The 26094-nt window shown below is 37.2% G+C and overlaps 1 protein-coding gene across 6 annotated transcripts in view; it reads left to right on the forward strand.

Annotated features, from left to right (window-relative positions):
* The window catches only part of SPATS2 (spermatogenesis associated serine rich 2), a 138112-nt gene that overhangs the window by 93949 nt on the left and 18069 nt on the right, over window positions 1–26094 (forward strand). For 4 of the 6 annotated variants that reach the window (XM_078075955.1, XM_036121099.2, XM_078075953.1 and 1 more), the window contains 6 exons: window positions 9128–9207; window positions 13483–13591; window positions 14714–14763; window positions 16808–17069; window positions 18814–18993; window positions 21988–22123. In XM_078075955.1, the coding sequence (XP_077932081.1) occupies window positions 9196–9207; window positions 13483–13591; window positions 14714–14763; window positions 16808–17069; window positions 18814–18993; window positions 21988–22123 (749 nt within the window). In that variant the 5' untranslated portion in view covers window positions 9128–9195. The remainder of the gene's footprint in view (window positions 1–9127; window positions 9208–13482; window positions 13592–14713; window positions 14764–16807; window positions 17070–18813; window positions 18994–21987; window positions 22124–26094) is intronic. The other 2 variants (XM_078075956.1, XM_078075957.1) reach the window with 2 other exon arrangements.

Below are 26094 nucleotides of genomic sequence, written 5' to 3' on the forward strand. Positions count from 1 at the left end.
AAAATCTAGGGATCCCTTACTGAGATTCCAAATTAATTCCTGCAATAAATATTTGGTAAACACCTACTGTGAGCCAAGTTAGGCATTGAGGATACACTGTTGAACAAGACAGCTATGGTTTCTGCTCTCTTAGAGTTTTATAGTCTAATGCAAGAGACCAGTAAAAAAAAAAATCATCTCAATAGGATAGCAACTGTGCATTTAGTTTATTAAATTGCACAGTACTAAATACATATAACAGCCCACACAATTACCTACTATGAGGTGGAGATTATTAAAAGCTCTACTACTTAGGGTCCTAAAAAGGTTTAGCAGAGCTAATATTTAATGAACACACAGGCTCTTTGAAAGTACTGAAGTGAATTCAATCTGATTATGAGCAGGTTGTCTACTTTGTTGGAAAAACCTATCCCCCAAATTCCAGGTTGCTTACAGTAGAGAGAAGTATAGAGGGGACTCAAACCCAGGCATGGATTCTTATAGGAGCTACTGAATTTGTATCTTTGAATTTAACAACTAAAAATTTATAATTTTAGATCGTTTTTATGTTTTTCCATTAACATAGATGATGGCAAATTACTGTACTATCCCTTCTGACAAGTGAAAAAAAAGATGGAATTATAATCCCTCCCAAAATACTTTAACTTAATTTTACAGTTATGAAAAAAAATCAGTCATGGTACCACTTCTTACCCAAAGTCACACAATAAGAAACCTACAGCAGAATCAAGGACAGAGTCCAAGCTTAATGCTATATAACCTTAATGCTGAACTCACCAAACATACTAGTTCTCAAGTTGCCATTATTTTAACAGTACCTTAGTATATCACCTTTCTTCTAAGGATCTCAAATTCTTGTTATTACTCACTGATATTCCTTACACATGCATAAAACAAGCTGGATAACAAACTTATTCATATTTCACCATGGTCAAAGAGAGGCCATAGAGGTAAGATCCTCCAATTAAATGCAAGTAACCTCACAGGTAAGAAAGCCTAGATGTACAGATAACCTAACAAGGGTGACGATCACTTGTCATATTTTCTCAAATTGTATCAACTTTCTCTTAAAAATTAAAAGGTAGACTGAAGAGAAGAGGTTAAGTGCCAATTCTTACAGAAATGTATCTCACGAACAATTAAATAACCTAAAGTTCTCCTTTAGCCTGAACACAGCCAATCAATACTCAACCACCTAAAAGAAAATAGTCTTTTTTGTTTTAAAGGTTTTATTTATTTATTTGACAGCAAGAGAGACAGCAAGAGAGGGAACACAAGCAGGGGGAGTGGGAGAGGGAGAAGCAGGCCTCCCGCTGAGCAGAGAGCCCGATGTGGGGCTTGATCCCAGGAAGGCAGATGCCCAACGACTGAGCCACCCAGGTGCCCCGAAAATAACCAGTCTGTTGAAATTGTTTTTTCTCATGACAGTTTTGAGAATAATCCACACATAAATCACGAATAAAATGACAAGTGGAGTTCTGTTTCTTCATGTGCACTAGTGACAAATATGGGGACAGGGGTTATATTATATAAATGTGAGTGCAAGGAGAAGAAAGTTACCGTCACAGACATGACTAGCTAAAGTTTAGAGTGTATTCACAACTTTGAAATTGAAGAGGTCACCAACTTCAGTTTCCTAGGTCACAATTTTCTCTTCTGCCAATTTACCACCTAAGCTTGGAAGAATTGTGACTGTTTTTGTAAGAAAAAAGATATAGATATATATCATATATATATATATATATGATAAAGAAAATGTGTAGATAATGAAGAATCAGGCTTGGAAGAAGAGCAAATTCTAGGTGGGAAATTTAGAAAAACAACTGTGTCAAAATGCCGTTTTGTAAGATGTCCAGTACGGGTATAGCCTTCTGGAATGCTAACACTTTTTTATATTTATTTCTTTAAGTTATTTAATAAACTTCCATCTTGGGTCAAGACTGGCCTTTATAAACCATGTCATTTACCTGTTTTAAAATAGTTCAGTTTTTTGGGTCGCCTGGGTGGCTCAGTCAGTTAAGCGTCTGCCTTTGGCTCAGGTCATGATCCCTGGGTCATGGGATCGAGTCCCAGCTCCCTGCTCGGTGGGGAGCCTGCTTCTGCCTCTGCCCCTCCTCCCTGCTTGTGCTCACATACTCTGTCTCTCATTCTCTCTCTCTCTCTCAAATAAAATCTTTAAAAAAATTTTTTTAAATTATTTGTGGTAAAACTTACATAAAATTTACCATTGTAACCATTTCTTCGTGTACAGTTAAGTGGCATTAAGTATATTCACATTCTATGCAACCATCACCACCATCCATCTCCACAGTGTCTTCATCTTGTCACACTGAAACTCTATACCTATTAAACAACTGACCGTTTCCTCCTCCCCCCCCATCCCCTAGCAACCACCACCCTACTTTTAATTTGACTATTCTAGGTACATCATATGAATAGAATCATACACTATTTGTCATTTTATGACTGATTTATTTAGCATGATGTCAAGGTTCATCCATATTGTAGCATATGCCAGAATTTCCTCCTTTTTAATGCTGAATAATATTCCATTGTGTGTGTGTGTGTGTGTACATAAACACACAGCATTTTCTTTATCCATTCATCTATTTATGGACACTTAAGAGTTGTTTCTGTATCTTGGCTAATGTGAATAATTCTGCTATAAACATAGATATATAAATATTTGTTTAGGTTGCTGCTTTCAGTTCTCTTATGTATATACTCAGAAGTGGAATTGCTTGATCTTATAATAATTCTATGTTTAATTATTTAAGGAACCACCATATAGCTTTCCACAGCAGCTATACCATTTGAAGTCCCCACCAGCAGTGTATGAGGATTCCAATTTCTTCACGTGCTTGTCAACATTTGTTCTCTTTCTCTATCTCTCCCTCTCACCCTCTCTTTTTCTTTTGTTGATGGTCATTCTGATAGGTATGAATATAATCAGAACTTTTAACCAAATGAATTATAAAACATTCAATACAGTATGGTCCTCAGGTTAAATTATAGAGTATCAACAGAATCAGACTGTGTTTCAAAGTTTGTTAAGATACATGTATTAAAAAAAGATACAGGTTCAGTTCCAGAGAAGACTTACAGATAGGTGGTCAACAGGTACATGAAAAGGTGCTCAACCTGCTAGGTATCTACCCCAAAAGATACAAATGTAGTGATCCGAAGGGGCACCTGCACCCTAATGTTTATAGCAGCAGTGTTCACAATAGCCAAACTGTGGAAAGAGCCCAGATGTCCATCGACAGATGAATGGATAAAGAAGATGTGATATATTTATACAATGGAATACTATTCAGCCATCAAAAAATGCAATCTTGCCATTTGCAATGATGTGGATGGAACTAGAGGGATTATGCTAAGCAAAATAAGTCCATCAGAAAGAAAATTATCATGTGATCTCACTCATGTGGAATTTAAGAAACTAAACAGAGGATCATAGGGGAAGAGAGGGAAAAATAAAACAAGACGAAATCAGAGAGGGAGACAAACCATAAGAGACTCTTAATCATAGGAAACAAACCGAGGGCTGCTGGAGGGGAGGGGGGTGAGGGGATGGGGCAACTGGGTGATGGACATTAAAGAGGGCATGTGATGTAATGAGTGCTGGATTTTATATAAGACTGATGAGTCATATGAACTCTACCTCTGAAACTAATAATACATTATATGTTAATTAATTGAATTTAAATTAAACTTTTATTGGGAAAAAAAGAAAAGGTGCTCAACATTACTAATCATCAAGGAAATGCAATCGAAACTGCAATGAGATAACACCTCACAACTGTTAGAATGGCTATTATCAAAAAGACAAGAAATAACAAGTGTTGGGGTGCCTGGGTGGCTCAGTCAGTTAAGCATCTGCCTTCAACTCAGGTCATGATCCCAGGGTCCTGGGATCAGGCCCCATGTCAGCAGGGAGTCAGCTTCTCTCTCTCCCTCTGCCCCGCCCCCTCCCCCTGCTCGTGCTCTCTCTCTCTCTCAAATAAATAAATAAAATCTTAAAAAAAAAAAAAGAAATAACAAGTGTTGGCTAGGATGTGGAGAGAAGGAAACCCTCACATACTTTTGGTGGGAATGTAAATTGGTATAGCGACTATGGAAAACAGTATGGAAGTTCCTCAAGAAATTAAAAATAGACCTACCACGTGATTCCACTTTTGGGTATTTATCCCATAAAAACAAAAACACTAACTTAAAATGATATATGCACTCCCATGTTTATTGCATTATTATTTACAATAGCCAAGATATCAAAACAACCGTTAAGCGGCCATAGATGGATGGATGGATAAAGAGTATGTGTACACACACATACACACACACAATGGAATATTATTCAGCATTAAAAACAAAGGAAATTCCGACACAATGGAATATCATTTAGCCATAAAAAAGGAAATCTTCCCATTTGTGACAATATGGATGGACTTTGTGGGCATTATGCCAAGTGAATGTCAGAGAAAGACAAATATCCTATGATCTCACTTATATGTGAAATCTTAAAAAACAAAACCAAGCCCATAGATACGGAGAACAGATTGGTGGTTACCAGAGAGGAGGGGGTAGTGAAATGGGTAAAAGGGGTCAAAAAGTAGACTTCCAGTTAAAAAAAAAAAACAAGTCATGGGGATGTGATATACAGCATGGTAACTCTAGTTAATCTGTGTTGCATGTTTGCAGGTTGCTAAGAGAGTGGATCTTAAGAGTTCTTGTCATAAGAAAAAAAATTTTGTAGCTATGTATGGTGACAGATGTTAACTACAGTTATTGTGGTGATCATTTCACAATATATATAAATAGTGAACCATGGGGCGCCTGGGTGACTCAGTGGTTGAGCGTCTGCCTTGAGCTCAGGTCATGATCCCGGGCTTCTCGGATCAAGCCCAGCATCGGGCTCCCTGCTCAGTGGGAGGCCTGCTTCGCCCACTCCCCCTGCTTGTGTTCCCTCTCGCTGTCTCTCTGTCAAATAAATAAATAAAACCTTTAAAAAAAAAAATAGTGAACCATTATGTTGTACACCTGAAACTAATATAGTGTTTTATATATATGTCATTTATACCTCAGTTAAAAAAAAACTTGTTCAAGTTTGGTTTGACACATGGTATTATCAGACTCAGATATTTCTGTGTCATCAGTGCCTAAAACAACTTTTGTCTGATTTTTTAAGCCAGCAAAAACAATAATAACAAAGCCTGCAGTATTTGCAAATATGTCAGTGATACTGTAAATAACATACTTTTTCCAAAATGTTCTTAAATGTGTGCTATTTGAAATAATTCCAAGAAACTTCTGAGGTGGTTCCTAATACAGTGAAATAAATGCTAAGAAAGTTCAGATTTCCTTGTATCCTTTATGAGCCTTGTGTGAGAGTAGTATTTAACTGAACTGTTCTTTAAAGATTTATTTCTTGGGACACCTGCGTGGCTCAGTTGGTTAAGCGTCTGCCTTCAGCTTAGGTCATGATCCCAGGGTCCTGGGATTGAGCCCCATATAGGCTCCTTGCTCAGTGGGGAGCCTGCTTCTCCCTCTGCCTGCCATGCTCCCTGCCTTGTGCGCTCTCTCTCTCTCTAACAAATAAAGTCTTTTAAAAGAAATAAAAAAGATTTATTTCTTGCAGAGTATACATGTTCTCTATCATAGGATAGGTATCAAAGGTTGAGACCCTGTCTCATTTCCTACCAGTGGAATTAAGTAAATCTTAGGCTTTCTTTGCATGAAAAAACAAGAAAATTGTTAAATTACTAAATATTACTGATGGGAACAAAAAATGACTTTATCTATAATGCTGAGAGGCACTTAAGCACCAGTTCATTGAAGCAAGGTTTTGAATGTACTTGAGTTGTTGGTTTTAAGTTGAAAGAGGCAATATTAGCTGGTGAGTAGGCAAGTTAAGATGTTGAATTACTGCTTTACCTTTTTGGAGAACTTGTGATTTAGAGTATAAATATGAAATTGGCATTTGTGCTGTGAGAGGCTGACCTGTATGCACTACCTCAATGGCTCTCTTGCTTTCGGGCTTCTAGTTGGGTTTGGCCATTAGGCAGGCAGCCTAGGCAGGAGATCAGAGGCAGGGAGGAGAGTGAGGTAGTGGTTTTATTTCCCAGTCTTTCCCTGAGGGAGGTCACTGTGGGCTTACCTTGTCCTTTGACCAAAGGTCATAGCTATGGTCCTGTGGCCCTTTCCATAGCAGATGAAACAAAGATGAAAGAGCCTTGTATATTCCAGGAATGGCTTTCTCCTTACACTTCTTTAAAACCTCAGAGTAGCAGGGTACATTGCTATTATTAGCCAAGGGTATTGCACTATATCTTTTGGTTTCCCTATTCCTTACTAGCCCCTTTGAAAATAGTCCCTTTATTAAACTCTCCTCAGATTTCCCAATTTGAGTGAGCCATTTGTTTCCTTCTATGATCCTGACTGCTTTATATATTTTTAATCATTATCCTAACTGGTATGTATGCCAGATAAACCTTAGTAATACTTATGCTAATTTGGGGGGGGCAACAGCCAAAGGTGTTTATAGAACTAACCTTTGTTTTCCTGGTACTTTGTCTAATCTAATGTGTTGTTAAAGGAAAAAAATAAAGTGTTAGATGATGTGTAAGAATACTAATAGTTCATTTAAATACAGACCCAAAAACAAATAAATACAGACTCCAAAATGCTGTTTTGCTTCCACCTTAAAAGAGGTTGATGGTTTGATTCTTTATTTTTTTTTTTTAAGGATACACTTTTTTAATGACAAAATTTGTCTTAGGTATTATGAAATAGCTTTTCCGTTGCATTAGCAACTTTTAAAACAATGTAGGTAACAAATTATTTCAGAAGCTAGATTCTTTAATAAGATTATTGACATCCTTTTGTATCATCTCATTGCTCATTAATTTGTCTTTAGGGGAGAGTACTTATAATATCCAAGTTAAATCATTTGGCTAACCTATAGCAACTGAGTAGGTTGCTGGATAATATTTTGACTATATAGGATTTTCAAAACTGTGTCTTTTTTCAGTTAATAAAGATAATTGAGAGTTAACCATTTTATGTAGTCATCTGGAAAACTCAGACTTAAATACTGAGTTTGTCTTAAGTGCAGCCAATTTTTAATTTAGGTAACAGTCTGAAAATTGCCAGTATTACAGAGGTTAAATCTAAATTCACGGTTTTGGGGTGCCTGGGTGGCTCAGTCAGTTAAGCATCTACCTTTGGCTCAGGTCATGATCCCCAGCGTCCTGTGATCGCAGCCCTCTGCCCAATGGGGAGTCTGCTTCTCCCTCTGCCCCTCCCCCTGCTCGTGCTCTCTCTCTGCTCTCTCTCAAATAAATAAAATCTTTAAAAAAAAATTAATTCATGGTTATATTGGCAATCGGCAACCACAGTTTTTCTTGGAATGACATTGACTCTATTCATATCCTCTTTAACACTTTTAGTACCAAAATGCTGTTACCATTCTAACTTATGAACTACCAGTCTTCCATAGGAACTAGGAAGTATTTGAAAACCCAGGATTAAGCTGTAAAAGAGTCTTTATTTATTATTTTTTGATTGAAGTATAGCTGACACACATGTTACATTAGTTTCAGGTGTACAACATAGTGATTTGACAACTCTATACATTATGCTGTTCTCACCACAAGTGTAGCTACCATCAGTCACCATGCAACATTATTACAATACCATTGACTATATTCCCTATGCTGTACCTTTTATCCCTGAAAAGAGGCTTTAATTAAAACACATCTATAATAGTAGCAAAAGAATTTGGAAAGTGTACTAGAATATTACTGCATTTTTTATACCCCTGTTTTATTCTGTTCTAGCGCCATAACAGACTGGGTAGCTTATAAACAACAGAAATTTATTTCTCACAGTTTGCGAGGCTGGAAGTCTGAGATCAGAGTGCTAGCATAGTCATGTGAGGGCCCTCTTCTGGGTTGCAGAGTACTTCTCGAATTGCATCCTTCCCCAGTGGCAGGGGCTGGAGAACTCTATGGGGTCTCTTTTATAAGAGCACTAATCTCATCATGAAGACTCCAGTCTCATGACCTATTCACCTCTCAAAGGTCCCGCTCCTAATACCATTATGTAACACTAAAACTTAAGGATTTCAACATATGAATTTAGTGCTGGGTGATGGCAGGCGGGAGTAGGGGGTGGGCAAACAGACATTTAAACCATAGCAACCTCTTTTCTTAAAATTTCTCCTTTTGCTTGCTTTGTTGAAATTCTAACCCCCAAGCTATTCCCAAGTATGGTGCATGGATCAGCAATGTCAATACCACTGGAGAGTACAAATCTCAGGCCACAAGCCAAACTACTGAATCAGAACCTGCATTTTAACCTGAGATTCCCCAGATGACAAGTATCCACATCAGAATTTGAGAAGTACTCTAACCATTTCCTGCCATTGCATCTCATTAGATTAAAACAAAGTTGTGAAGTGTTAAAGCTGAGGTAATTTATGGATTACATAGTCACAGTTAAAGAAATTGATTAAATTTACAGATAGCCTTTTCTTTCTAAGCATAAGAAAGCCAAACTCTTTTTTGTAATCAATTGCATTGCAGTTTTCCCGTGCTGTGCTTGTAGTGTAAGCTCAGGTACATTGCTTTGTCGAGCATTATGTTGGGGATACAAACATGAATGTATTCAGGGATTTTGATAGTCTAAGAACGTGTGTGGTGCAGTCTAGAAGATGGAAATTAGTTTCATATGTTACTATTAATAATGGTACAGAAGCTCATATTCACATTTTCAGATTCATTAGTGTTAAATTTTACCTTGGGGAACTATTTACTTGCAACATTTCTAAAGGGCCTTTTAAATTAGGATAGTTAACAAAGATGTCAAAGATTACTGGACAGTCTAATATCGTTGATGTATTTAGTGTCTTTCTGTAGCTTGTGACAGTTTCTATTAAAATCAAATTTTATAATTTTAACACAAGTGTAGTTATCAGTTATATATAGGATAGAATTTACAAAATAGCAACTAAGTTGTTCACTGTTTATGAGAGGAAAGCAGCTGGTATGGCCCTTCCATTTGGGGAATGGATCACATGTTAGTTTTAGATCATGTTGAATATATTTTTTCATTCTTATTCTTGCAGATACATCAGGATTCATTTTTGATTTGCAATCCAATACTGTATTGGCCCAGGGAGGAGCTTTTGAGAACATGAAAGAGAAGGTATGACTAGTTACTATGGATAGTAAGCTTGAATGTCAGTAAAATTTAGATGCTAATACAATCAGTGGCTACACAAACTCATTAAGAAAGTGAAATATGATTTTGTTTGCATAACTAATATCATAAATATTAGTTAATATTATAACATAATATATATGTGGCTAAGTGTGTATCTCATTTGGCAACGTTCTTTAAGGAATAAACTGAGTAGGATCTTTCCATTCATTTGGAGAGTTCAGAGCAAGAAGAGAAATAGATCTTCCAAGTAATATTCCTCTGGAAGAAAACCAGGTGTTTTTAGTAATGTAACCCTTAATGAGTTTTATTGAGAAAAACATAAAAGCTTATGTGCTTTCTCTGTTTTATTAAGAAAAGTATATTATTGATTATGGAGTCACAGATATATTGGTTGAATAATATAAACACTTTCACATTTTAAGTTATCAGAATCTTACTTTTATCATTGAGTCTGTAAGTTTTGCCTAAAGTCTACTTTGTAGTGATCAGTACTAAGTTTTTTGCTCATCTCAAAAATGTATATTACAAATTAGCCCTCTTTGGATTATACATTATATACCTTCCCACTTTGTATGGTTTTAAACCTTATCATTGTTCGGTAAGCCTGAAACAAAAAAAGGGTAGAATGATATAAAAGTAAGTGTACTAAAGAAGACTTAGGGGCGCCTGGGTGGCTCAGTCGGTTAAGCGACTGTCTTCGGCTCAGGTCATGATCTCAGGGTCCTGGGATCGAGCCCTGCATCGGGCTCCCTGCTCCGCGGGAGGCCTGCTTCTCCCTCTCCCACTCCCCCTGCTTGTGTTCCCTCTCTCGCTGTCTCTCTCTCTCTCTGTCAATTAAATAAATAAATAAAATCTTTAAAAAAAAAAAAAAAAGAAGACTTAGATTCTGGGTGCCTGGGTGGCTCAGTCGTTAAGTGTCTGCCTTCGGCTCAGGTCATGATCCCAGGATCCTGGGATCGAGCCCCACATTGGGCTCCTTGCTCAGTGGGAAGCCTGCTTCTCCCTCTCCCACTCCCCCTGCTTGTGTTCCCTCTCTCGCTGTGTCTCTCTCTGTCAAAAAAATAAATAAAATCTTAAAAAAAAAAAAAGACGACTTAGGTTCTAATACAGACTCTGCTTATTACTTAGACAAGATACTTTATTTCTCTTCATATATAGAAGAACTTCCTTTTTAAGCAGTATGGCTAATTAAAGAACGTGGAAACATTCCTGTTATAAAATACCTAGAAATACAGAATGAAAAATAACATATATCATTTAAAATGCATACCGTGACACAAAAAGTAAAGGATATCCCTAGGAAATAAAAATATAGAGGGCACTAAAAACCAGAGTGGTAAGCCTGAGCTAGGTAACTCTGATGTGTTTTGCCAGTCTCAATAAAAATTGGGTTTTACCACACAGGGCCCTGAAGCCCAAGGCTTGTCCTGGGTTAGGATTTGGGACTAAGGTCTTTTTTTTTTTTTTTTTAAGATTTTTTTTATTTAGGGGCGCCTGGGTGGCTCAGTCGTTAAGCGTCTGCCTTCAGCTCAGGTCATGATCCCAGGGTCCTGGGATTGAGTCCCGCATCGGGCTCCCTGCTGGGCAGGAGGCCTGCTTCTCCCTCTCTCGCTCCCTCTGCTTGTGTTCCTGCTCTTGCTATCTCTCTGTCAAATAAATAAAAAAATAAAATTAAAAAAAAAAAAGAAAAGTTTTTTTTATTTATTTGACAGAGAGAGAGAGATCACAAGTAGGCAGGCAGGCAGAGGGAGAGGGAGAAGTGGGCTCCCTGATGCGGGGCTTGATCCCAGGACGATGGGATCATGACCTGAGCTGAAGGCAGATGCTTAACCGACTGAGCCACCCAGGCGCCCCTGGGGCTAAGGTCTTATATAAAGTTGAGATCCTAAAAATATTTCACCTTCAGGGAAAGCGTGAAGTAGAACAAATCTTCCCACTGACTTTTGAACACAATATTCTTCTGTATGTGTTTAGAGGGATATTTTAAAAGACAAAAAGAATTGCAAATCTTTAGTTGTAGTCAGTGTTTTATCATTAGTAATATTATGTTGTAGTTTATTAGTAATACTTTTTGAATATTATAGAAAAAAGCAAATTAATAAAAACTTGTAGTGTACAGAAAAGAAATACATGTTTAAAACCTTTTAATGTTATATTTGAATTGAAGATGTTATTATGAACTCATGTTGTAAAAAACAAAATCTCCTAGCTCTATCCACTGAAGAAACCTAGAAATAATGACTCCCCAATAACAATAAACACACCCAGCTCCTGGTTTCTAAGTACTACTCCCTACCAAAAAGAGCCAGGAGAAATAGTGAATGTCACATTATGCAGTGAGACAAGAAATGAAAATTTTAAGGACTGGAAAGGAAGAAAAAAACTGTTGTTATTTATAGACAATACAGTTATTTTCTATCTACATGGAAAAACCAAGAAAGCAAGAAATTACAAGAATTCATCAAGATTGCTGGATATTAAATTGATATACAAAAATGAAAACAGAACATGCAGTTATTCTCAAATCACCCAGAGCAGAGGTGGGTGGGGGGAGAATGGGTGAAATAAATAAAAAGTATTAAGAGTACACTTATCTTCATGAGCACTAAGAAATGTATAGAATTGTTGAATCATTATATTGTAATTAATATAATGCTGTATGTTAATTATACTTGAATTAAAAAAAAAAAAAACCTTAGGAATAAATCCAGCAAAATTGGCATATCTATTTTATTTTATCTAAAAAAAAATTTTTTTTTTTTAAAGATTTTATTTATTTGACAGAGAGAGACACAGCGAGAGAGGGAACACAAGCAGGGGGAGTGGGAGAGGGAGAAGCAGGCTTCCCGCGGAGCGGGGAGCCCGATGTGGGGCTCGATCTCAGGACCCTGGGATCATGACCTGAGCCGAAGGGAGACGCTTAACGACTGAGCCACCCAGGCGCCCCTAAAAAATTTTTTTTAAAGATTTATTTTATTTTAGAGCATGCACAAACAGGGGGAGAGGCATAGAGAGAGGGAAAGAGAGAACCTCCAGCAGACTCCCCACTGAGTGCGAAGCCTGCTGGGGGGGGCTAGATCCCACAACCTGAGACCATATCCCCATCTGAAATCAAGGGTCCTCCAACTCAACCAACTGAGCCACCAGGCGCTCCTTGGCATATCTGTTTTAAAGAACAACTTGGTGTTATGTAATGAATTTGTAGATGCCCTAATATTCAAGAATTCTAGGGGTTATACACAATGGAGACATTCTCTCACTCTTCACAGAAGATGTGATTTTTTTTCTTTTTTAATTGCTTACAATGTGATAAAGTTGTTTTAAGCACTGAAGATTCAGCAGCAAGTAAGCATAGGAGTATTCATTCCAGCATTTTTCATAGTAGCCAAACATTGGAAACAATGTAAGTGGCCATCAACAGGAGAATGAATAAATTGGCTATTTTCATACCATGGAAATGTTATGTAGCAGTTAAAATAAATAAGAGATGCATTTATCAACGCACAAAAAAATCTAAAAAAACGATGTTATGTGAAAAAAGCAAATTGAATACAGATAAGTATGATAATGATATTTATGTAAGGCAAAACAATAGTATATATTACCTATGGATATATACATCATAATAGTGCAAAAACATGTATCAAGATAACACCAAATTCAAGGCAGAAATCTCTGTGAAGAGGAGGGGGATGGGATTTATGAGGGACTTTATGGGGGCTTCAGCTGCCATCTGTTTTATTGTATTAAACCGACTATCATGTAGTGAGTGTTCATTATATTTTGTATGCCTGAAACAGTTTATAATAACTTAAATTATAGTGGTATATTACAATTAAATGTTATGAAGTAAAAATGTTTTTTTTGAAGTAAAAATGATTTGAAAAATACTACTGAAAAGTGTAAGTTATTAATGTTGGTGCTTCATTAAACTTTCTACCTTTCTCAGTAGGCTAAGATGAGGAAATATTGATGCTAAATTAATACCTGATACTTAATTAAACCATCCTTTCTTGAAATAAAATCTAGCACATACCTTCTATTTCTAGAAATGTTCTGCTTTTCTAAGTTTTGAAATTAATTTTTTATGTGCTGTTATCACTCGTGTATTAATCATTCCCAGTGAGATGGTTGTATGGACTATCACTGACACTAAAGAGTGATACATATCATTTTTTCCGTTACTCTCTGTCATAGACGTCAGTTGCCAACTGACGAACTGATGCTAGAATTAAATGATCCTGTCGTCTTTTCCAGATAAATGCGGTGCGTGCAATAGTTCCCAATAAGAGCAATAATGAAATCATCCTGGTTTTACAGCACTTTGATAATTGTGTGGACAAAACAGTACAAGCTTTCATGGAAGGTAATCCTTGTTCGGTTTTTAAATAAGTTTGTGTTTGTTCAAATAGAAGTTGCTTCAGACTTCTATAGCATTCATTCAGCAATCTGGTGTGTCATAGATGATATAGCAGACCCCATGATGACGTGGCATTTTTTTTTTTAAAGATACCTCTTAAAGATACCTCTTTCAGCCCTAGAAGTAATTCATTCATAAGCTGTATGATATCTTAGAATAAGACACAAGCTGAGAAAACTCCACCATTTTATTCAAAATGTTCTCTATTGGTTTTAAGAACAAATTGCGTGGCTAGTGGTATAAGGGACTTGATTGGAATTGGGTTGAATAAGAATTTAAGAAACTCCTAGTGACAAACCAGTGATCCAGCAGCCCAGCAACAGATGACAAATTCAGGGATTTAGCATTCTCTTCCAGGCTCCTATACCATTTAGTTTGGTTCCTGCAGGTGACTCAAATGTTTAGGGTTTCAGTTTCCTTATCTAACATATAGAAGAATGGTGTGTTTAGCCAAGCTTTCAGTTTATAGAGTTGAGTGTTTTATAAACTTCTTTCTACATAACTTGTTTGAGAAAAACTTTGCCTGAAGCTATTGCTTCATTGAACAGCAGCACCAGATTAGGTCTTCCTGTTTCTGTTCTTCTGAATTTGTCCGTGTATAAGAAACAGACCCAAATACTGTAAGGTTTTTCTTTATCATCATCTGTTTTCTTTATAATGTTAGTATTTGGGTCTAGGGTAGTGTATAGCTCTCTCTAAAACAACATAGCCAAGGTGGTATGTGATCTTCTAGAGGGGAGGGGATGGCATATTTGGGCTGAAACCAGTTATCTTTGTATTTGGTCTAAACTATATAAATAAAACAATCTTCAAAATGTTCAGGCTACATTACTCTCTTCTTAGGAGAACTTACTAAGGAAATTACATGGAGAACGGGGATCTAAATGGACAGGTATTCCATAAGTATAGTGTGATTGTCTTACTACATTAGCTCAGAGCCTTGAACCTTAATCTTTCCCTGTTAGGAACTTTGGAAATTGTCCAGCAATTACAAAATGCAGGGACACTAATTCCTGGTTGACCATGAATGTGGTAGGAGAGAAAATCTGTAATTGGTTTCTTTTACAGGTAGTGCCAGTGAAGTACTCAAAGAATGGACAGTAACAGGCAAGAAAAAGGTAAAAATGAATTAAATTTAAAACCATGATATTGGCATTTGTATTATTAAAAAAATTTAGGCCCTGCAAAAATATTTGAAAGAAAAGATTTACCTATGCCACTTCACTTCATCTGGTTTAAAAAAGTCTTCAGTGACACCGAAACATAGCTGTGTACGTAGAATACCACACAGTCTCTTCCATGTGATTGAAGGCTTGAACTCACGACCCTGAGGTTGAGCATCACATGCTCTAAAGATTGAGCCAGCCAGGCCCCCCTCTGTTCACTTTTCTTCCATATTTTTTATTTCTGTTCCTCAGACTTGACAATTTCCATTCTCCAATCTTCAAGTTCACTGATTTTTTTCTTTTGTCTGCTGAAATCTGCCTTTGAATCCCTTTAGTGAATTTTAAAATTTCAGCTATACTACTTTTCAGCTCCAGTATTTCTTTATTAATTTCTTTTAGGTTATCTATCTCTTTATTGATATTTTCATTTTGTTCATACTTTGTTTTCTTGATTTTCTCCACCATCTTCTTGTAGTTTTTTGAGCAACTTTAAGAGTTATTTTATTTTCTTTTAAGTTTTCAATTAAATTCCAGTTAGTTACCATATAGTGATTCGACACTTCCCTACAACTCTCAATGCTCTCATCACAAGTGCTCTCCTTCATCCCAATCCCCTATCTCACCCACCTTCCCTCTGGTGACCAGCAGTTTGTTCTCTATAGTTAAGAGTAAGACAGTTATTTTAGTCTTTAATGTATCTGCCAAGAGATCTTTTTCAGGGGCAGTTTCTGTTGATTTTTTTTTTCCCTTTAAATAGGCCATACTTGTTTTTTGTGTGGTTTTTGTGCCTTGGGATTTTTTGTTGAAAACTGGACATTTGCGGGGCGCCTGGGTGGCTCAGTCGTTAGGCATCTGCCTTCGGCTCAGGTCGTGGTCCCGGGGTTCTGGGATCGAGCCCCCCGTCGGGCTCCCTGCTCCGCGGGAGGCCTGCTTCTCCCTCTCCTACTCCCCCTGCTTGTGTTCCTGCTCTCGCTATCTCTCTCTCTCTGTCAAATAAATAAATAAAATCTTTAAAAAAAAAAAAAAGAAAACTGGACATTTGAATCTAACAATGTGGTAACTTTGGAAATCAGATTCTCCCCCTTCCTCAGGGTTTGCTTATTTTTTGTTATTGTTAATTTTCTGGGGCACTGCTCTTTGTATTCCCCTGGCGGTCACTCAGCCCAAGAGGGTGGGGCTTGCAACAATGGGAGGAGGTCCAGCAGTGGCTGCCTGCCTCTTTGTCTGCACCTCTGTGATCAAAAGCGGTAGTCAGTGATCAGAGCCTAGATCCCCAGTATTTGGAGGACGGGGTTCTTTTTCTCTACCCTGGCTCCCATAATTTGTGCAAGCTGCTCCAAGAACAGGTGCTCAGCTGCTTGTCCCCTAGGGTAACTTTCTATACTAGGAACTGATACTAACTGAAATTAACCACAATTTACTATCCAGGTCTTCACCTGCAAATTGCAAGCCTTCAGTAGACTCCAGAATTCCAAAATAGTTATATCAGACGGATTCTGCCAGCGTGATTGTTGTCTAGGGAGACAGATTACTGGTGCTTCCTCCTCTGTCATCTTCCCAGAATCCTCTGTAGTGCAGTTTTAATTTATGTCTCTTATTAGACTGAGGTTGCACTTCATTCCGTATGTTTCTATCCTAGACCATTTTTTTCTGTTGGGTTATTGTTTTCTTTGTTTTTTGTTAGAACTCTGTATAAATTTAGTTTTTTGTATATAGGTTGGACATATTTTTTCACATTTTAAAATTTATGTTTTGATTTTGCTTATGGTAAGTTTTACCATGCTAAAATTTTTGTATTTATGTGTTTGAGTTCATCCAAAGCATTTAACATAGTTATTTTAGTCAGTAGCTCAACATATACAAAAATGTGTTCAATTTCTGGAAGAGCATATGAGAAATTGGTAACATTGATTATCTTTGGTAACTAGAGTTACCTCTCTGGATTGTGGGGGTCTTCATTTTCTTTTCTTTTTTTCAAATCTTTAATAATCATTAGAACAAAAAGAAGAAAAGCAAACCCAAGCCTGCAGCAGAACCAAGTAACAGTATCCCAGATTCCAGTAAATCAGTATCCATTCAAGAGGAACAGTCTGTACCTTCTTCAGAGAAAGGTGGTATTAATGGTTACCATGTCAACGGTGCCATCAATGATACCGAGTCTGTGGACTCTCTCAGTGAGGGTATGGAGATACTTTCAATAGATGCCAGAGAATTGGAAGATCCTGAGTCTGCCACACCACATATGCTGGATAGAACAGGTGAGTTTATTAACAGGTCTTTGAAAAGTTGCCTTCTGTTGAAAAATACAAGGGCTTCCTGGTTGAGAAAGCAATCAATAAATTACATTTAGTTTTAGTCTTTTACTTTTTAGTTTTTGTTGCCTTTTATGTGAAAGAGTCTCATTTTGTACAGTTGATTCTTGAACAACATGGTTTGGACTGTGTGGGTTCACCTATATGTGGATTTTTTTTTTTTTTTTTTCAAAAAATACAGTACTGTAAATATATTTTCTCTTCCTAATGATTTTCTAAATAACATCTTCTTTCCTGTAGCTTACTTTATTGTAAGACTACAGGATATAATACATATAAAGTATAAAATATGTGTTTATCAACTGTTTATGTTACTGGTAAGGCTTCTGGTGAACAGTAGACTATTAAGTTTTGGGAGAGTCAAAGTTATATACAGATTTTCAACTGTGGGGGGCAGGGAGGGTCAGTGCCCCAACACCCATGTTGTTTCAGGGTCAACTGTAATTATCAAAGGCCAAGAAAATATAGTTTTTATTACATTGTCTCATATTTTAATTTTAATTTAAGTCAGTCTTGTGGAAATCTTCTAACTTAATAATCCCTTAGTAGTTAGAGATTACAGAAGGTGACCTTAAGATTTTTTTAATTGTGTACTTACTAAGAAAATGATGATGATGAGATGACGTCAATGGCGTTATTCTAAGACTCAATACAGTGAGGAATATATAATAACTGCAATCCCATGGCTTTCATGAGAAGTAGATTGTTGGTTTTTATAGTCCCACATTTGTTTTCTAGTAAAGATTTAAGATTAGTGTTGTAAATTCACATATCTTGCACATTTTTTATTAACTATTTTGATGAATGTTGGGAAGATATTGGGAATATCTCTTTTTTTTTTTTTAAAGATTTATTTATTTGAGAGAGAGGGAGTACACACATAGAAGACGGGCAGAGGGAGAGAGAGAGAGAAACCTAAGCAGACTTCGTGCTGTGTGTGGAGCCCAACATGGGGCTCGATCTCACGGCCCTGAGATCAGGCCCTGAGCTGGAACCAAGAATCAGATCCTTAACCAATTATGCCACCCAGGCGCCTCAGGAATATCTCTTTTAAAATTGGTTTTTTAATTACTTATTTGTTAATCCATTGCCCCTTGCTCTGTTGCTGTTAGCCTTATTAATGTAATGACAATTTAAGAATTATTCTGTACTTCTTAGATGTTCTTTTATTGATTAGTTTGCTCATACAAAAAGACTTAGAGAAAGATACAGCACCTATGCTGACCTCAACCAAACCAAAGATAGTGGCTTCCTTTTTTTTCTGAGCTGGCTCTCTTCTTATTTCCTCTTTGCCCTTTTCCTAAAACTTTTTAAATTCTTCGTCCCCTGGAACAGTGTAAAACTCTTTTTTCCTCAACATAACTTACAGAAGCTATCAGAAATTAGTGCTATTGACTCTCTTCACTTCCTTGTGCCCAGAGCTACCAAGATACAGGGAACAAGCTAGCTTATCTAGCGATGTGTCATCTTCATTCAGGATGCAGCTTAGGGCTGAGCCAGATGCTACTTGTAGCCTCGTCCAACTGCTTCTGTTCTTTGTTCTGTTTTGTCAGTTGTTTTTGTTCACAGCCTTTAAGAGGCATAGTTTTGCCTGAAACATTTTTACCTTCCTTATTTGTTTATACTTAAGACTGCTTGATTGATATACCCTAAATTTTACTCTAAAAATACTGGCCTCTTTCTTTGACAGGGTCCATGCTGGAGAATGGCATCTCTGATTTTGAGCCCAAGTCTTTGACTACGCAGTCTACTCAGAATTCTCAACAAAATAGGAATGCTGCCAAAACTCTTTCAAGACCTACCACAGCACCTCAGTTTTCAAATCTGGGGATGGAAGATGTTCCACTCTCCTCCACCAACAAAAAGCTAGGTAAATCAGAAGACTACCTTTGAGAGAAAACAAAAAAAATCTGTTTTTGGCTAGCAAGGGCAGATTATCTCCTTGTTCCCATAGATAAGGTCTCAAAATGGTAGCAGGTAATACGTTTTCTGTTTTTAAGGCAGTAACTACCCCTCTCTAACTCCATGTGCACAGTTGGAGTTTGATACTACTTTAGATGTTGTACAGTCTTGTTACAATGACAGGGATCCTTTTAGTGAATGAAAGTCAAACTCTACTGGTCAGGATGACTTTTCTGCTAGCATTAACTTACTTCTTTTATTTGCTTTACTGCAACATTTTTGTACCGTTTCCTTCATTTTTATCTCCTGGTTGACTTAACAGTAAAAAGATCTGCCATCTCTGACATGACATTTTAAAAAAATATTTTCATTTCTCTTCACAACTTCGTGCTCTTAGTAATCTCTGTCAGACTTTAGCTTTAAACAAGATCATTTCCTCTTAAGTAAGTACTCAGCATTGACTGGTGGTAGCTCTTTGCCTTTTTTCTTTAAACTGTAATAATCATTTAAATAATCAGCCAATAATTAAACAGGTAGAGATGATAGAGTGTCATACATCTAAACAAGGTGGTCCACTCCACTAAACAAATGAAACATAGAAATGTAAGACACTTGTAACCTGTAGCGCTTTATTGAATTATTTATTCCACACGAGCTAAATTTAGTGAAGGTTTCCTTTTAAATCTAACATAACCCTCAGCTTGGTGCAGAAAAGCACATCAAAAATATTCAGTCATACAAAAAGAAAAGGATGCTGCTTGAAAGCTTTTAAGTAGATTTGGAAAGAAATCAAGAGGAATTTAAATAAAAAGTTGAAAATCTGTATCTTGGCACATTATAAACTTCTTAGATCCATGATTCCACCTATCAACTGTATATATAACTTTGACATTGGTGAATATAGAGAGGTCAGTAGAACTCTTAGAACTGGTTAGAATGTGATGGGTAGGTAAATATATTTCATCTTTATCTACAAAGTTGGCTTATCCACATATAATGCTTCAAACTGTACTACAGAGAGAGAATTTTATTAATTTTGTAGTGTCTACATGGTGAATTATATTCTGCTGAATCCTGTCACTTAGAGAGTTTTGAAACTGGTACCTATTCAAATACTTATTTTTTAGCCTTTTTTCTATGTTTTGTTTCATTTTGAATAGTTTTTGAAGTTGCTATCTTCAAATTCATTAATCTCTTCTTTTTCAACAGTTTCTAATCTGCTGTCAGTCCCATCCAGTGTATTTTTCATCTGAGACATTGTCTTTTTTTCATCTCTAGAGGTTCAGTAGGGGTTTTTTAAAGTATCATCCATGTCTGTCCTTAACATGTTTATGCTTTCCTCTACCTTCTTGAACATATGATATCTGATTATATTAGCTGTTTTGATGTCCTTACTTACTTGATTCTACTACATCTGTGACATTTCTGCATCTGCTTCTGTTAGTTGATTTTTCTCTTCACTATGGGTCATATTTGTCTGCCTCTTTGTATGCCTGGTAATTTTTTCTTGAATACCAGACATGTGAATTTTTCTTTGTTGATTGCTAGATATATTTTTTTTAAGATTTTATTTATTTATTTGACAGAGACACAGCGAGAGAGGGAACACAAGCAGGGGGAGTGGGAGGGGGAGAAGCAAACTCCCTGCAGAGCAGGGAGCCTGATGCAGGGCTCGATCCCAGGACCCTGGGATCATGACCTGAGCTGAAGGCAGATGCTTAATGATTGAGCCACCCAGGCACCCCATGATTGCTAGATATTTTTGTGTTTTATTCAGGTATTCTTTTTTTTTTTTTTTAAGATTTTATTTATTTATTTGAGAGAGAGAGAGCACAAGCAGGGGGAGCAGCAGAGGGAGAGGGAGAAGCAGACTCCCCGCTGATCAGGAAGCCCAACTCAGGGCTCCATCCCAGGACCCTGAGATCATGACCTGAACCAAAGCCAGATGCTTAACCCACTGAGCCACCTAGGCGCCCTATTTTAAGTATTCTTATGATTTGTTCTGGACTGTTATTTGGTAACACTTTGAGGCTTGCTTTTAAGCGCTGTTAGGTAGAACTAGAGCAGCCTTTAGAGATAATTTTGCCTCATTACTGAGGCAGTACCCTTCCAAGTGCCCTACTGGTGCCCCATTCTGGCTGGTGTGAACACCAACTATTTGTGGTCTGGGTGAGGTCTGGGGATTGTTCTACCTGTTCCTTTCCACTGGTTCTTTTTCCTGTCTCAGTAGTTTCCTCACACCGATGCATTCAGGATTCTCTGTAGATCCCTGTACAATTTTCTCATCTTTGTATAGCTCTCTCCTCTCCAGTATTCTGCCCTTAGAATTCTCGCCACCTTGGCCTTCCCACTTCTCAACTCTGTCCCCTCAATTCAGGGTTAGGATTTCTCCTCCTTGCACTGCAGCCTGGAAATTCTTGTGGCAGTAAGTTGGGGCAATCATAGGCCTCACTTTGTTTCTGTTTTCTCAGGGAAAAAGTACTGCCTAATGTCTGTTTTATGAAAACCCAGTTTCATATGTTTTGTCTGTGTGTATGTGTTTAGTTATTTAACACAGGGGGATAAATCCAACTCCTATTACTCCATCTTGGCCAGGATACCTTTTTTTTTTTTTTTTAAGATTTTATTTATTTGAGAGAGAAAGAGCATGATAGGGGGGAGGGTCAGAGGGAGAAGGAGACTCCCTGCTGAGCAGGGAGCCCAATGTGGGACTCAATCCTGGGACTCCAGGATCATGACCTGAGCCGAAAGGAGTTGCTTAACCAACTGAGCCACCCAGGTGCCCCGCCCCTCTTTTTTTAATCTATGAAAACATCAATTTTTTGTCGAGGAGGGTGGCCACTTAGGGAACTTTCTTGGTCCACGTGACATGTGTTACATTACATGCATGGGTGTTCATATCCACCTTTCAAGTTACCTGTGCTCCTTTTTTATATTAATTCTTGGGGCTTTTTTCCCCAAGGTTCCAATATTGAAAAATCTGTGAAAGACCTCCAGCGCTGCACAGTGTCTCTTGCACGGTATCGAGTTGTAGTTAAAGAAGAGATGGATGCTTCCATTAAGAAAATGAAACAAGCTTTTGCTGAGTTGCAGAGCTGGTAAGTTAAGTTGCCTTTGATCACAATGGCACAAAAAGGATCACTTATGAAGATGGTCAGCCACTCCCAGGTTCTTTAATTCCTGACTCTTAACTGCTCTATATAGTAGGGAGAAACTTAGACGTCCTATGGTATATTTAACTTTCTGCTTCATTCAACTCCTTTTGGTCACAGTGTGGGAATGGGTGGTACAGAGAACTCATGTTCTAGGAATGGGCCTGAGGTTGATAGTGTTCGGAAAGAGACAAATAATTATAGAATAGATCATGCATCCTTACTTTAGGATCTGTCTCTTAAACCAAGAACCTGCAACAAATAACATGATGTTTTTGAACAAAGTTATGAAGTAGAAAAGATCTGTTTTTGCTTTCCTACCTCCCGTCATCCTTCCTAATGGCACCTGCTCGAATTGTCTCTTCTGTGCCTTATTATTAGTCATTGACTTGTTTTAATTTTGTGTTTTTCAAACTATGTTCTAAAAAATACTCGTATCTTAAAATATATTAATATGTGTTCTGTGGGGGAAATAGGGTTTGGTAATTAAAGAGATTTGAAAACATTTTACTACTGGACTTCTTAAGTGCTTTTCCAATGCTGATGTGCACCGCAAAGCTACAAGAGGAAGCTATACTGTGCTGTTTCTCAGGTGTATTTGATTATAGAATCTTTTGGGGAGAGAAGTATATTCTAATGTTTTTGAGCACTGCAGCTGTTTTAACTATCAGATATTAAGGTGTTAACTAATACTGAAACCATAACTCCTTTCTGGGGAGGTATTTGTATTTTATAAGGGACTTTTTTGAAAATAGAAAAGCCCTGAGGACCAAATTCAGTAAAGTGGTGGAAAGACAAGCAGCTAAGTTGATGTTTGGGGATTTAAGACTGTCTACTCTGCTTCTTTGTAAAATATACCTAGATCTGAAATGTGAGAGGAAGTGTTCATGAATACAGAGAACCTACCCCACTCTTCCTCCCAATCCTCCATCTATTTTCTTGCCTGTCTGTGCTCATATTCAGCCATGTCTCTGTTCATAAACTTAGTTTGGTCACTTCATGCCACAGAAAACAAGAGATAGAGGAAGTGTAGATAGCCTCAGTCCTCCAGTGGAATTGAAGATGGGGTGAATTAACGAAGATGTAGAATAAAGCCTCCAAAAAGTTGCTGACACCTACTTTTATCATTTGCAAAATGTAGAATGGTCCACTAAATCATCATAACCAAAAAGTACTTTTAAGATAGATAATTCATCTGCTAATCTACCCATGCTTTGTCCCGAATCCTGAGTTTTCCCTTTCAGGTTTTATAGCTAGAAACTTAATGTCATATCTTCTGTTTTTCTTAAATACATGTTTACTTCAGCCAGATTACTTGTCTCAAGACTTAACATTTACATTTCCTCTTCCATATAATTGTTAATGCCCCTTTTCTATCCTAATATGTTCTTCTATATCTTTATACTTCTCTAAATCCAACCAGTTCTCTCAAACTTAAATTAAGCTCTAATTCTTCTGGAAATATTTCTAGGTAATTGGCTTCTACTCTTTCTGAACCATCTGGGCATGCCCTTTGACTTGGATTATTATCATATCAGATATTATTGACTCATTTTGAAAAGAATAAAGAGCTAAGAGTAGGTCATCACAACTTTGCTTTGATAAGCCTCTGGTCTCCATGATTGTTTAGCTTACTGATTACTTAGCCACAGGATCTGATTCTATTCAGAACCAGCCTGAACCAGGAAACACAGTTCCGGGAGAGAGATTTGTGAGTTCCTGTTGACTTGGAACCCAGCCAGGGGGAGCCTCCTTCAATAAATGACAAATGAAATGGTTTCCTGTCTGGGAACTGTGTATTTAGGATTGATTAGCAGACGTGGCAACCAGGTCAATTTAACTTGAGGAAAGAGATTTACCTGCCCTTTCCTGCTGGTGCCCTTCTCTCTGGCTGATTGGGTTTTATACTACCTTATTTCAATGCCCCTTGTAGTTACTACATCAAGACATAATTGGCAGGCGAGCTAACTCCATTTGGCACCGAACCAGAGCTTGGAGTTAATGTCACTTAGGAAGCCATTTTTTTGTATTGGTTATAGTATAAAAGAAAAGCGAAGTATTTTAACAAATTTGCAACAATAATATTACATTACCCCTGATGAGGCACTAGGGGAATTATATGGATAACTGCTTTCATTTTGGGGCCAAATGAAAGCTGACACATACCTGTAGGAAGGTAAAATCAGAGGCTTTCCAGTATATAAAAACTATAAAACTTAAAATCTGTTTGTTGGTGATCCAGTAATAATCATCTCTAGACCCAAGTTTACTTTTCTTGTTCATTCATAAAATTTGTCTGACTTACATTGTTGGAGCTATTAGTTGACTTAAATTTAAGGCTATTAAGGAACAGGATATGGAATGGAACATGAAGCTAAAGTAGATAAATTATTTTGGATAGTTGTCATATAATATGTTGGTGAAAATGCCAACAGGAAACACACTCAACTTGCCTTTTAAATAAAAACTTCTATTGGGGCGCCTGGGTGGCTCAGATGGTTAGGCATCTGCCTTCGGCTCAGGTCATGATTCCAGGGTCCTGGGATCGAGCCCCGCATCGGGCTCCTGGCTCAGCAGGGAGCCTGCTTCTCCCTCTCTCTCTGCCTCTCTCCCTGCTCATGCTCTCTCTCTCTGTATCTCTGTGTCTCAAATGAATAAATAAAATCTTTAAAAAAAATAAAAACTTCTATTTTATTGAAAGTCAAAAGATACTCATTTAAAAGGTGAAAATGCATAAGAAATTTGAAATTCTACAATACATAAAGTCAATGTAAATTTATGCTTAAGATGGAAACTTTTCCTAGCTGATTCCCCATTCATCTTAGAAAAGTTACTTCCTTTTATTTGAGCTTCCCTTTTCCTCTCATATTAAGCTACCAATAGTCTTACTTAAGGCTTTTAGATGCTTAAATCTAAAGTCCATATAAAGATGGTGGAAACTTAGGTATCATTTTATGAACCAAAGCATTTTCAAAAATGTCTAAAAAGCATAGAAATAAAGGAATAGGCTGATGTAATAATGTGTTACCAAAAAATGTCCATAGCACTCTATAGGTTTAAATTATTCTTCAGTTTTTGCATGTTTAGTACATTGATACCTTATTTCTTTTTTTTTTTTTTTTTTTTTTAAAGATTTTATTTATTTATTTGAGACAGAGAGAATGAGAGAGAGAGAGCACATGAGAGGGGGGAGGGTCAGAGGGAGAAGCAGGCTCCCTGCCGAGCAGGGAACCCGATGCGGGACTCGATCCAGGGACTCCAGGATCATGACCTGAGCCGAAGACAGTCGCTTAACCAACTGAGCCACCCAGGCGCCCGATACCTTATTTCTATTAGTACTTGGCCTGCATGGTTTTTGATGTTCTTTAATTTAAAATTTTAACTTTTTAACCATCTGTGAAAATAACTAGTAACATATGAAAATTACAGTTTACCAAACATATTCAGTCATATATGATTTATTTATCTGGATTTCTATCCTGCAAAGTAGGAATTTTAAATTTAGCTCTACTGTTTAAAAGGGATTTGAGTCTTAGGTTAAACAATTTGTCTAACGTGACATCATAAGTTGCAGACTCAGTGTTTGAATCTCTGTATTCTGACTCCCAGTAACCTGTGATTGTCATCCCATCTATCACTGATAGCCCACTTCTCACTAAAGCTTGTGAAAAATGCTAGAGACTTGGTACTTGTCATATATATTATTTCCTTCTCAGCTTTTATAAAGGCTATGTAACAGAGGTTAATTTAGGGACTAAGGAATTTTGTTATTATGGAACAGGGTAAGAATGAGGAGGACCAAGATTTTGACTGAGCCTATAAAAGCCTTTATAAGTATTTTTTTAGTTCAATAAAATAAATCTATAAGAAGGAATAGTCCATCCAAATATTACTTTGTAATTCAGAAGCCCTAAATC

Source organism: Halichoerus grypus, chromosome 6 (assembly GCF_964656455.1).
Source record: "Halichoerus grypus chromosome 6, mHalGry1.hap1.1, whole genome shotgun sequence".
Taxonomy (NCBI): domain Eukaryota; kingdom Metazoa; phylum Chordata; class Mammalia; order Carnivora; family Phocidae; genus Halichoerus; species Halichoerus grypus.